The sequence below is a fragment of the Episyrphus balteatus genome, chromosome 3 (genome assembly GCF_945859705.1).
Source record: "Episyrphus balteatus chromosome 3, idEpiBalt1.1, whole genome shotgun sequence".
Taxonomy (NCBI): domain Eukaryota; kingdom Metazoa; phylum Arthropoda; class Insecta; order Diptera; family Syrphidae; genus Episyrphus; species Episyrphus balteatus.
Window position 1 is genome coordinate 48,501,644 of NC_079136.1, and position 13,989 is coordinate 48,515,632.

The following is a 13,989-nucleotide window of genomic DNA, read 5'->3' on the forward strand; positions in this document are numbered from 1 at the left end:
TTTTCACCGAAAAAGCTAATGGCAGTCTCTAGCGATTTAATCGGGGAAACCGACGAAGTTACGAATACCAGAGTTATGGGCGACAGAGTTACGAGCGTCAAAGTTACGCAAAACCGAAGTTACGAAAAACTAGAGTTACGAATTCTAAAGTTATGTTAAGCTATGACATGTGATTTTTGGGTTGGCAACAATTGCGAGGAACGATGCCCTTTTTTTGTTGCATTTTCAAATTCATGTGAAATTAAGAAAAACATTTTTTTTGGAAAAGCAATGGCTAGCCGTTAAGGAGAATTCATTCAAGTTCTTGAAACCCACCTTTAACTTTCTGTGCGATCATTGGTTGCTGAGATATCGATAATCAAACACAAAGGATTTTTTTCCATTTGAAGACCGATATCTCGGCGAGAAGTGGACGTATCGAGGTGTTCAAAAAACCAAATTAAAGCTAAATGAACAAAGTATCCGATCCTTATAGTGGTTAAGCTAAAAAAAATTTTTTTGTTGCTGATTTTTCTACGATTACTCAAAAACCGCGGAGGTTAAAAATTTTTAAAGTTCTAATCCAAAAACTAGACACTTGGAGCTACAATTTCTTTCCTTATCGATTTCTTGTACGACCATTTCTTTCGAAGTTACGGCCTGTTGAAATTTGCCCAAAAATTTGGAATTTTTTTTTTGATCCCTTAATTTTTTCCAGTAGTGTATATAAACTTAAACGGTAAAATTGATGTTAAATTAATAATAATAATAGTTTTGAGTATAAAACAAAATGTATGTTGTCGTGTTTGTGTTGTTGCTATTGATGGCATGATCCGGGACGTTCAGTTGTTTCGGTATCAGTTTTATAGTCCGGGATGGGCGGTTGCCAAATAGTTTTAATTAAATTGATTTCTTTTTGTTGCTGTTGATGGCATAGTCCGGGACATTCTATTATTTTGGTTTCGGGTTTATAGTCCGGGATGGTTGGTTTCCATACAGCTTTAATTAAATTGGTTTGCGGTGGACCATTCGAGTGTGACGCTTCGTTACATCGTTCATTAAAAATAAAATTTTCGAATTGCTCTTTAGTAAAATTTTAAAGATTCAAAAAGTACAGTTCGATACATTTTTTATTTCACTTTCGATACAATGCTGAGAGACAATTTTTCATACCTGCTCTACTACACCTTTATGGCTGCGTGCTTGTTATTGATTGGACCTGTATTTCCGTGCTGTCTGAATTCTGTAAGCTTGATACTTATGCTATAACAACGTGATGTAAAAGCTTTGAGACCTCGGTGATCGGTGTCCTGAACCAAATAAGGTCGGCCTTGTTGCTGGTGATCTTTAATCCCCATTTAAGGCATTAGCCCGTAGTCCCAAACATTCGAGGATTGTGTGTATGATTGCCGAGTTGTCAGCAAATAGCTACGCTTTTACTCCTGGGATGTTGGCCAACCGGCCTGTGGTGTAGAATGTAGATGATGAAAAGAATTGGTCCAAATTTAGAGCCTTGCAGATTTTTTTCCCTTAAGAATTGTTCTTAAATAATAAATTCTTGCCAGGTTGTATAGAAGCCCGCGAGCTCTGATAGTTTAAATACAATTCCTTTTATCAAAATGGTATCAAAAGTCTTTTCAATGTTCAAGTAACATGCTATTGTTATTTCCTTTTTGTTGAGTCATAGGGTTACGTCTGTGTGGAGTCCAATCAGCGAAGAATTGTTGATCTTGTGTAGATCTTCTTGATGCCTCTATTTTCTTGAATTCTCAAAATATGCAAAATTTTCGCTTTTTAGAGTACATAAATTCTGTATGCAATATAACAATAGTATTTTAATTCGTAGTATTAAATAAAATAATAAAATTTTTATTCAAAAATTCACACCATTGTGAGTACTGTATTTCTCTTCTTTCATGCAAACACGTCTAACACTCCAAAAAGCCTTAAAATTTGTAACATTAACTAGAACTAGAATGTGCTGCTTTACTTGGGGTAGAAGCAAAACATTGAGTGAAATTCTCACTTAAACATATCACATCAACCCGCCATTATTTTCTACCACCCCCTAAAGGCCGATTCTTTCGGAAGCCACCTTGTTATATTCCTTTCGTGACACATTCTTTGCTACCGTCGCGTCGCATCACAGCAGTAACCGGAGCACGAGAATCCGCCATCATCATAGAAGAAGCAGTATAAAAATCCTTTGCCTTTCCATTTCCATATTTTTTGTTTTTGTAACACAATTTTTGTGGAGAAATATCAGCAAAAAAAAAAAAAAACACTCGTACTAAAATACCAACACTCTCGGGCTCTCTATAATATCCCAAAAAGGGGTTGTTGGAGTTTGTATATGCGCAGAACCCAAAACCGAAAAAATAAAACTGGTAGTAGTATAGTGCACTTCCGAAACTCATAAAAAAATTCCATCACTAGTTCGAAAACGACGGTTCTTGAGACTACTAGTATTTTGGTAATATAACGGACGGGCGTTCGGAGTGTTTTTTTTTTGTATTAAATCACTCACATATATAAGTAAAAAAAATACAAAATAATCCTTTTTCATTTTCTTTTTTGTGATAAATTTCCAGTAGAAGTGAAAAGTTTTTTTTTGATTTCGGTTTTATTAGTTTCCAATTTTCGAAACGAAAAATAATAAATAAATAAAACGTAGAAACGTGGTGTTTTTTTGGAACCAAATATCGGCCGAAAATTATTGGATTAGAAAAAGTGTGTTTTTTGAAAACGAAAAAATAGAGAAAAAAAAAAAAAAATCCTTTGGTATCAATCATCTTCATCATACATATATACAAACAAATACAATTGCAAAATGAAGTGTTTACTTTTAATAACAACGGTATTTCTGGTGATGTTGATGTCATCATCCTTGGGTGTTGAAGCTAAAAAGAAAAAATACGAAGGAAGCGATTTTGAATTCATTGATGAGGTAAGCCTGTTTTACCCAGGGGGTGACGAAGATTTTATTATAAAAGGACGTTTACTGCTTTTTTGTATCCTTTTTTTTTTTTTTTCTTCTTAACTTAAAAGGTAGACATCTACTAATGGTCTCGTCGAGAAATTATAGGTACACTCTTTATGTGAATCAAAAGTGTATAAGTGTGTTTTTTGGTATGTGTTTGTGTTTGAGAAAATGGTCGAGAGTCAGAATCAAAAGTCGTGTGTCAGCAGCGCGAAAATTACGGAAAAAAACTGAGGAAAAAAATCAATAAAATTTCATTACTTTGAAGGGTAGTTGGTTCTTCTTCTATCTTCTATTCTATAGAACGAGCTATCTTTAGACTCTTGTTTGTCTAATTTTTATATGTTCCTTCCTTGTTATCAACCGTGAATTAGTTTTGCTGATGGTGTAGTTGTTTGGATCTTACATAATTTTTTTCTTGTTTTTATTTTTTTTTTATTTAATTAATGTACTTTGCTGCTGAACTTTTAGTTCAAAAGGTTTTGTTTTACAGGACTTAAACCCTTTTTTCACCCAGTCAGTAGTTAATTCGTTATTTTGGAAGGAGGTGTTTTTTCCTTTTTTTGGGGGAAAAATTACTAACCCCCCTAACACAAACACACACACACATTAACATACAGATACAATCATGAAAATAAACACGAAGGGTGTTTTTCTTCTGTACGCCTATAAATTTTTCACAAATTTATACAACACTCTCACAACTCGATTCAGTAAGCCATATAACAGGGTTGCCATTATTGATGTTTTCAAAGTTAATTAATAATTACGATTTCTTAATATTAGGCTTATTATTGTTTGGTTATAGTCCTAGTAAATTAGGTTTAATTAGTGTTTTGGACTAACATAAATACTCTTTTGAATAATGGTGCCTTCTTTTAGCACTAACTTGTTTTGGACACTATTTCAAAAACTTGTGAAATAAAAAACCGATGTTATATTTATTAAAGACTTGGTGAACAAACAAATAAGTCTGCAGGTATAATTATTGGTTTAAGATTATTGGATATGAACGGATGAAATGATATAATGTCAAACCACAAGCTTTCAAGGAGTTAAAAGGCATTTAGACGTTTTTAATGGTTCAAGGCTTTTACCTATGGTTCTAAAAAACTTGCTATTAAGTGGCAAGTGGCATAAGACGCACGTCAGACCAAATGTGCACATATTTATTTTAAAAATATCCCATTTATGCTTCTTCCTAACCTACCTTGCCAGAATTTGACAGACTAACCTAAAAACGGTTAAAAACGGTGTTTAATGCAGCCAAGAACTTCATCAAACTTTTTTTGTTTAAAGCTATATAAAAAAAATGACCTCATAAGTCAACAAAAATTTTTTACTTGCTCTATAGGGCAAGTATTGGTTTCGTGTCGAAAAAAAAACTTGAACTTTTAATCAAAACCAACATTACGATGATGGAGAATTCCGAAAAAGTGGGTCCCGCAATTCCGTCCGAGCGTCTGTGCGTCTGTGCGTCCATTTGTACACATTTCCACAGCCTAAACGGGTGGATGGATTTTCTTCAAATTTGGTACAGATGATTTTTATGTAATTCTGAAAGTTGTTTTTTTATATCTCTTTTAGAACGTATACCTCTCATACAAAAAAATACGATATTACGAATTTCTCGAAAACGGCTCTAACGATTTTGATTAAACTTTGTATACGTAATATTTAAAGCAGTGGCAATAAAACTGCATTTTTATTTTTTCTCAAAAAAGTCAAATAACAAAAAAAAATTTTTTTCATTTAACAAAATTTTGCCCTAAATGTCGACTGTTCCCCAATATCAATTTTTTTTTTAAATTTAGATCCAGCTTTTAAAATCTACAAAGCACTTTTATGTTAGTCTAAACATAAAAGTGCTTTGAACTGCAAGAGCAAGTACGTGCGACCACAGTCGTGCATTTTATTTATAATATGTTTGTTTTAGGTATTGGAAATATTTTTTTTTTTTACTTACTTTTACTTATTTTACTTAGTTTACTTATTAAATAGCGAATTTTGTATTGTGGTAAAAATCATTTAAAAATATGTTTAAATAATTTTAAAAACAAATTTTATATTTTTTTACACATTTTATGAAATATCCTTAAAAAATCAAATAATAATTATGTACATATTCCATAACTTTACTTGCTCTAAAGTCTCTAGGGCGGGCAATATTCATTATCGCAGGTGCAACATTTATATTCATTCGAAGTTTATTTACAAAACAAATACAAAAATATTTTAATCAAACTATAACCTGAACAAGTACCTACATTTAAACCTGTTTATTTTTCATTAACCTATAAAATTGAAATCAAATAAGTAAATCGCAAATAGGAAGGGTTCAAAGTGCGATGATTTATGATTTTGAAGTGAAAACTTCTTTAGTATCGTAGTGATTTGAAACAAAATGGAACGAAAAAGCGACACGAAAAATCAATTGATCATAACCTTATTGTTTTTATAGATAGATGAATGAAATTTATACAATAGATAGGTAATTAAATATATTATGATTGTGCAAAATTTCAATTAATTTCATATTCAAAATTCTGAGATAACGGTGAAAAGATGTTCTTTTTCTAAACACGTTATATCTTTTGATCTAGAGCATATAACAAATTTATTTAACTTTAATACGCATGCTGATAATATTACCTTTCATTTGATATATCACACAATGGTACGTGCTCTACAAGTTATATAATTTTTAATTGAAAAACTTGAAAAATACCTCAAAACAACTGTGAAGATCTGTTGCCGATGACCAGCCACCAGTGTAGGAAGTACCGTAATCTCAGTTTGAAATTTCGACATGGTTGGCTTTAAAAAATTCTTACTTTTTTTGTAGGAATGGTAGAAATATGATTGAAGTGTCATATAAAAGGTGAAATAATAATGATATAAAATTTATTATAGGTTGTTTTTTAAAAAATGGATTTAATGGCGTTAGAAGAGAAAAGAGATTGATTGTTTTGCTTTTTTTTATGAAAACTAATTGGGTTAATACAATTCTAGCTCTTTTTGTAGATGTTTTTTTAGACATGGTCGATATAAATATTTTGAGCTGAAACAATAAGCTTTCAGATGGTATAAAATTTATTGTAAAGTTATAGAATAAAAAAAAGTTATATTTTTCGATTTTTTTAAATGATTTTTAAGGTTTCACTTCAACCACGTGTGAATTGCACAGATGATTTTTTTTACTAACATATATCGAATTCAATAATTCAATTAAATCAATAATAATCTTAAAACATAAAAAATAAATAAGAAAACAAAAATTCACAAAGAGGCATTTAAATTCGAAGGTATCGTGGGTGTAACTTAAAATTATTGCAGGTGCAACACGTTTACAATGCCTACCGAAAATAAGTAACGATATAGAAAACACTATAATTATATTCTTGTATACAAACAACTACCTAAAATTTGTCACCGCATGTCTAAGAAGTATAAATTTAACTTCAAGCCGTGTCGGAAATATCGATTTTGAGCCTGTATAACAAGCCATAATATTTGCAGTTTATACTTACTCTTTTGCATTAGCCTTGCCAAGCTCAATAAAACAAATTTTTCTATTCAATTATTGTATTTGTATTGTAATTTAAAAAATATGCCAAGGATCGCCTATAGCGGAATGGCCCAAATACAAAAATTACTCATCATATTTTAAATTTTTACAATAATGTATTAACCAATGAGATATTTCAATATAAAAAAAAGTTACACATACACCAGAGTGACCTGCAGTTAGGACGCAAAAAAAATCTAAACAACACAATTACACCAGTCTACCTTTGTTGACCATTCAATAAATGTCAAAATTTTACATGTGGAATGCTAAAAATTCGGAGCCGTTAAGTATATCAAGCAAAAATGGGTAAAGTATCTTATACCCACTAACCCATTACCCATGCAGAAAACAAGTCATAAAACTAAATGACGGAAGTTGGCGGAACTGTGAAAATTAGTTTTTAGGTACCAAGGGCTACTATATAACTTTTTTTTAAATTTTTCTTTTTCAGTTTTCGTTAAACAACAATTTGAACTCTCACCAAAATGAAAAAAGAAACTTGCTTAGTTAAAAAAAAAAAATAAATAAATGCTTAAAATAAAGTTTATATTTAAAGACACGACATTTCATGTAGTTCCTTTAAAATTTCGAAAAATCCTTACTTTTCAACAGTATTTTGCTTCCTCCGTCCATAATTGATTTTTGTTTTTTTACAATATTTTAGATATTTTATTGTTTATGCCTAATGTCTGGTTACTTTTTAGTATAAAATGCACCTTTGAAAAGTGTTATTTGACATTAAAATATGTAACTTATTCAATTTCTTTGAAAAAAAAAAAAAAAATATGGCAACCCTATCAATGTCTGTACAAACCAAGAGAAAGAGAGGCAAAAAAAGCCCTATAAAAAAAAACGGGAGCGCAATATAAATGCTGAAGCTGATAGGGTTAAGAAGGTCCCAAGAAAGAAGACTAAGAAAATAGCGATTAGTACGGAAAAAAGGGGGGTATAGTTATAGTGCTAGGTTATTACAAGGAGAGGTTGATTCATCATCAAAAACACTAACACTATACACAGAAAAAGAAAACTGTATGTAAAAAAAAAAAGAAAAACGAAAATGAAAAAAAATAAAGAAATGAAACAGATTAAAGAATTGAATACAAATTATGCAATTATGGGACTTATGCGCTGAATGACAGAGGAGGGAGGAATAAGAGGGTGTAAGTCGAATTACAAATAGAGGGTAGAGAGCACCCTCTGCTCTCTGTAAGCCCACTCCTTTTTCTATATAGCATGACATTTCTTCCATCATTCTCTATATGATTGTCAAAAATGCGACAGCAACGTCGCGCGGCGGGCCCTAAAGAAGCTTCTTTATATTACAAGCATAGATTTGGGAGGCAAAACAAGAAATAGGGCTTGGGTTGTTTTGAGTAGCTCCCATCATATCGTCGTTGAAGTATTATTTTTCGGGGTAGGGTATAACGAACGCTATTATGATGAAGCTACATTAGTAATAGCTCAGCGTTGTTAAAGTTAATTTAGCTCACATACTAAATCACATAAGATTAATGTGCGATAATATCTGTATGTGTGCTGCGCTCAAAAAAGGGATAATATCCGTTTTCTTTACTCGTATATGGCCTAGGACTATAGCAGGATTCAGTTCAATGATGGGGAGCAAGGATTAGAAGGGATTTCATTTGTTAATAATGTTTGATTTACAGTGAATCCTGTTTTTTTTTTAGCTCTCTTCCGCTAAAGTAAAAACTTGCTACGTAAGTCGGTTGTATTGTTCAACAAAATAAGGGCAAAATAAATTATGCGAATTTCGTATATGTAACGAATTTGATGTGTTCTTTAGGTTCAACGATGTTTAAAAGGAAGATGGAGAGAGTAGAAAGCTTAAGATGAAGCTCATTAGAGGTTTTAGGATTTTCCCAAAAAATGAGAATGGAATGAGTGTAGGATGTTTGTTTTTTTAATTCATGAAATTAGGAAATGAAAACAATGAACGATTTTATTTGATATATGTATGTATGAATGAAAAAAAAGTTTAAAAGAAGCAGAGGATTGAATAGAAATGAAGCGTGTTGGAAACACACAAATCAGGCTTAAATGTTTTTGTTTGGATAAAAAGGTTCTTTATACCTTTTCTCTCTCTCTCTCTCTTTCTAAAGTGTTTTAGTATTAATTTTGAAAAGTTAAAATTCAATATGAATTCTTAATGCATGTGGGCATATCTAACATTCCAATTCAATCCGGGTTAAGTCTTTATGGGTGACGTAATTATATAGGTATTTACTTGAATGCCTGCGTTGCGTAGCTAATGTTTTTTAGAACGGAAGGGCTTATAGGGTTGTTTTGTTTTAAATTTTTTTACGATTATTAGGGTTATGGTGTAGAAATAATCTTTGAATAATGTTAAATGGCCCCAATATTTCAATATAATTTTAAACAAAAGGTGAAATTGTTTTTTTTTTTTTATTTCGAAATTCAAAAGAAGATATAGTAGGTACTTTTACAATCGTATGTAGGTATAACGAAATTCGACTAAAACCCTTTTGCCACATTTATTTTAACTCTTTTCAATTTGTTTTTTTGTTCTTTATTTTTAATCTGACCCAAAATCAAAAGGTTACTTTATAGATGGGATGTTTAAATGTTAAATTTTAATGTTTTGTTCGAAGTTAAGGTGATGAAGGATGAGGCGATGATGCGGTAAAAAAAAAATACCCACTCTCAATCAGATGGATTGGATATATTCAGTTGTTACATTGTAGACTTCTAGTATATCTGATGTAATAGACAGAAGTGAGTTATAAAAGGATAAAGAGAGAGATTATTTGTTATTGAGAGAAAATATAAGGATATCCTGTGAAGGATTTATTTATTTTATGGTTAAAAATGAAATCTGTTATTTTCAAGGACATAAATAAGAAATGAATTGTATTCTTCTTTAACCACACATCCTTAAAAAACAAATGGAATGACTGAATGATTTGCTTTCGAAGGATATTTCTTTAATTTTAAGTATAAACTTTGACATTTTTCTTGAAATTTTTGGCCATAATGTGGTTCACTTAGATATCTGGTCTTGAAAACATGGTTAAATTTTCAGATTTGGTTTTTCTAAACTGCCCATACTTTTTATAATCAGAATGATCCCTTAAAAACTTTAACTTAGTTTTTAGACTTCACAAGTTATTGTTTCATTTACACCTTGATTTTCACTGACTGTCCCTTGAAAGCCACAGTATGTACTGACATTATCGTTTTTTTTTTTTTTTTTAAACTGTATTGAATTATGAGAAAGTATTTGCAAGTATTTAAATAATTTTTACTTGCTCTATAGGGCAAGTATTGGTTTCGTGTCAAAAAAATAATTCGAGGTTTTAATCAAAACTAACATTACGATAATGGAGAAGTCTGAAAAAGTGGTTTTCGTCATGACGTCCGTCGGTCTGTGCGTCGGTGCGTCTGTGCGTCTGTGCGTCGTCAAAAAAAGGTGTACAAGAAGCTGCAGCCTAAACAGGTAAACGAATTTTCTTGAAATTTGGTACAGATGATTATTTCGTAATTTCCAAGGTTGGTTTTTTTTTGTTTTTTAATATCTCGCCTAGAACGTATACCTCCCATACAAACTTTTCGAGGTATTGCAATTTTCTCGAAAACGGCTCTAACGATTTTGATTAAATTTGACACAAGTAATGCTGTACGTATATCTAATATAACTGCGTTTTTAGTTTTTCTCAAAAAATACGGATAGTGGAAATATGACAATTTCTTTTTTTTTAATCGCTAATGTCGGCTCTTCCCGTGTATCGTTAATGAGTTATTGCAATTTTCTCGAAAACGACTCTAACGATTTCGATTAAATTTGGTATTCGTTATAGTCTTAATGAGTTTAACAAAACTGCGTTTTTAGTTTTTCACAAAAATTTCCTAGAACGGAATGGCGTTGCCGTTTTCTGCCAAATTGATGAATTTTTTAGTTAATGTCGTATATTTCATCAAAGGCTAAGCCAATTTCATTCAAAATTTGCAGACAGATATTTCTTGTCATTTAGAAGAGTAAAATGTAAAAAAAATCTAAAATGTTTTGAAAAAAAAAAAAGTTTAAATGGAATTTTTTTACTTTTATTTTTTTTTTTAATTTAACGAAAATCTTTAATTTCCAATAGTTATCTAAGATATAGATACTTTGAACTACAAGAGCAAGTACGTGCGGCCCCAGTCGTGCATTTTATTTTTATTAATATTCTATTCAATGATGTTTTCTGTTTGAGGTATATTGTGTTCAAACAAAAGGTACAGAATTGGACATAAAACACTACCTTGTGGTACTCCAGCCACTTTATTTCTTAATTCTCGAAAAATCTTTTCTCTGTCTGAAACTGAAAATTCTGTTCTCTAGATATTCTCTAAGAATTGTGTCCTTGAGGCAGGACTTGTCTTAATTTGTAATCAACCATAGTACCATACTTTTTTCAATAGTTTGAGACGCACTTTTAAAGACCGCTAATCGACCGCTTAAAGCTGTCACAAAGGCTTGCGATATTACAGGAAGAATTGATGTGGATCTGTACGATTCATTTTATGTATCTAATGGTGTGCCGGGTTTGAGAAGGAATACCAAGAAGTTGTTTATGAAAAAAAAAAAAAACATTTTCTTGATTGCCTGCGCAAATATAAGCTCTCCATTTTCTCAGAAATATGATTGATGAATATTTTATAAATTCTAAATTCAGCAAAAAAAAAAATATTCGATTTGTGTAAAAAAATTTGCTAGCATGTTGACTAATTTAATCTTTCCCAAGAAAATATTCCCATCCATGTGAAATACTTGAAAACGATTTGACGAAAATCAAATAGGTCTTGAAGTTCTCTTAATTTTTCTGACCTTCAAAAATAAACATTTTTAGAATATTCTTTTTAAGTAATTTTATTATTAGGAACATTTCTTCAAAAAATATATTTTTTTATAATTTATTCCGTACTGAAAAATAAATGGTTCTATCAAGTGACTATCTCTTCTTTAGAATTATTTCTCCAATTCGTCCGAAACCATTAGCAAATTACATATCTATTTCGGTATATCGAGGAAATCATTCCAAAAATTGTGTAACAAAACACTGCAATGTTACTATTTATATTTTCTTAATTGAAATTCTATATAACTTACCTTACTGCAATGCTTATAAGAGTTAAAATTTTAAATAAAAGAAACACATTTTCTTAGCATTTTTTGTCCTGTTTCGAAAATAGTCTTGAAATAAATATGCGAAAACAACTAGTGCAAAGTATATTATACTTATTTTATGAAATTAATAATTAGGATGGTCACATCGAGTTATATTTTATCTTATTTGAATCAGCAATACTATCATAAAATTCAAATCTGAACGAATCTATTAATTATAGGTCACTGTGGCGTATGTGTATCATTTTTTTGTTTTTGTTTTGTATACGATTTTTTTTTATCTAAGGCCACATTTATTTTAAAATTTATTTTTAAAATTTTTGTCATACAAAAAAATAATCTTCTAATAATGATCAGATTGTAATCCACATAACATCTTTTTAGATTAAACATTAATGAAAGCTTCATAAGAATACAAATTTTTCTTTAAATATCGCTTACAATTTGAATCGGTAATTTTGTCATTTACACTCTGCTTCTCATCATTCTTCAAAATGTCTATTCTCTTCCAATCAAATAAAGAACACATCAGAGAGATACATATACTTTTAAAAAATTTAATACAATTTTCAAAGGAATCTGGATCATCAAAGTCCTTAAGGGAATATTTAATCAATCAAACAAAAAAATGAATAAAAAATAAGAAATGAAAACGGATGTTGAAAAGACATATGTATGAATCAAATTGTATACAACTTGTCCCTGAGAAAATAAAAACAAAAAAAAAATATATAAACGATTTCCTGGGAAAATTAAAAAAAAATCTCCAATCGTTTTGTCGATACATTTTTTTCGATCGTTATTTGTTTGTATTCTTCGAATTACAAAAATATTTAAACAGAAATTTATGAAAAATGAATATATTTTCATATTTTAAGGATGTCTTCCTTTAATCTGAATTCTTTTTCGGAACCCGGTGTATTTTTTTGTTTCATTTTTTGTTTCCTTCCTTGGCGTCGTCATCGTCCATTGATGTCCGTCTCTGAATACATTCATTTTTCACTTTCTTCTTGGTCTTCTTCTTCTCGGAGACTTTTCATTGAAGTTACTTCCTTTGAATTGGTGTGGTGTCCTTTCTAAATGATGAGTAACCTTTTTATCTCATGGATCTCATGGCAGACATTTTTTTTTTTTCGTTCGTTATTAATATCATTTCTACTGGCAAGGAAATAAAAATATAACATCAAAAGGGGAAAAAATGAAGAACTTCCGACATTGTCCGATTTTTTATTGTAAGTTTCATTTTCCTTTTTTTTCATCGTTTTTTTTTTCGTTTTGTTTTGAAGAAATATTATAATTATTCTTTCATCCTTTTATTTTGTAGTTTATTTCGCTTATGTTTTTTCGTAGTTTTTTTATTTTTAAATTTTTAATCCTCCGTGTCTTACACACTTATTCACACTTGAAGGAAATTTTGTACACTGCGCGTCCTTCCCACAAAATATTGTATGCTTCAAGGAACGGAAAGTGTTTTATGTAAGTTTTTTTTTTTTCTCTAGCTTTTTTTCCTTTTTTTTAAACCTTGGCATGTTACAGTATTATAAGCATGATTCATAAACTACAGAGCATATTTACGTAGAGTGTTTGCCTTGATGGAAAGTTGTTTCGTTTTTTGTTTTTTTCATACTTTTTTATAAGGATCTCAACGTCGTCTTTGAAATTAGAAAAAAAAGTAGTGAAAATTCATGAAGAGAACAAAAGTTTTGTGCTTTAAGTTTTTTTTTTTTATTCTTTTAATGATTAAAATGACATAGCGATATAAGACTTTAAATGGTCTTGGATTTTTTAAAGGATATAAATGGCTAGTAATGATCAAACAAGTTCAAACATTTAACAGCATTTTAAGAAGTTCCCATCAATGTTAGATTGTTCTTGTCTTAAAGGATTTTTTTTTTTTAATATGAGATACAACTTGGCTATCTTGGTTTTCATGCACTAAATGCAAGGAACTTTTTTGTAGCTTTTACAATGTCAAAAAAAAAAATACGAAATTGTAGGTCTGAACAGGGTCTACAAATTTGATTCCAATTTTTTTTTGGATATTCATCACCAAAAATAGATAATGTCAAAAAACAAATCGCATATCGTAAATTTTTTTTTTGATCGATATCTCGAAAATGGTACATGATACGCAAAAAATGTGTATGCATGAATTGTAGAACATTGTAAAAGCTACAAAAAAGCTCCTTGTAAAATTTTTCGTATCTCAAAGGATAGCCGCGTTATTGTCAAAAAAGTTATTGCGGAAAAAGCTCATAGGAAATCTTGGTCGAAAACTTCAAGTTAAACTTTTTTAAGCATCCCCTACAACATATC

The 13,989-nt window shown here is 30.3% G+C and overlaps 1 protein-coding gene across 4 annotated transcripts in view; it reads left to right on the plus strand.

The window, feature by feature from the left end:
• Positions 1 to 2,125: 2,125 nt before the first annotated feature.
• Positions 2,126 to 13,989, plus strand: part of LOC129913126 (proteoglycan Cow) — a 102,626-nt gene continuing 90,762 nt past the window's right edge. Inside the window, exon 1 of one of the 4 annotated variants that reach the window (XM_055991636.1) lies at positions 2,126 to 2,926. In XM_055991636.1, coding sequence (XP_055847611.1) covers positions 2,810 to 2,926 — 117 coding nt within the window. In that variant the 5' untranslated portion in view covers positions 2,126 to 2,809. The remainder of the gene's footprint in view (positions 2,927 to 13,989) is intronic. The other 3 variants (XM_055991637.1, XM_055991638.1, XM_055991640.1) reach the window with 3 other exon arrangements.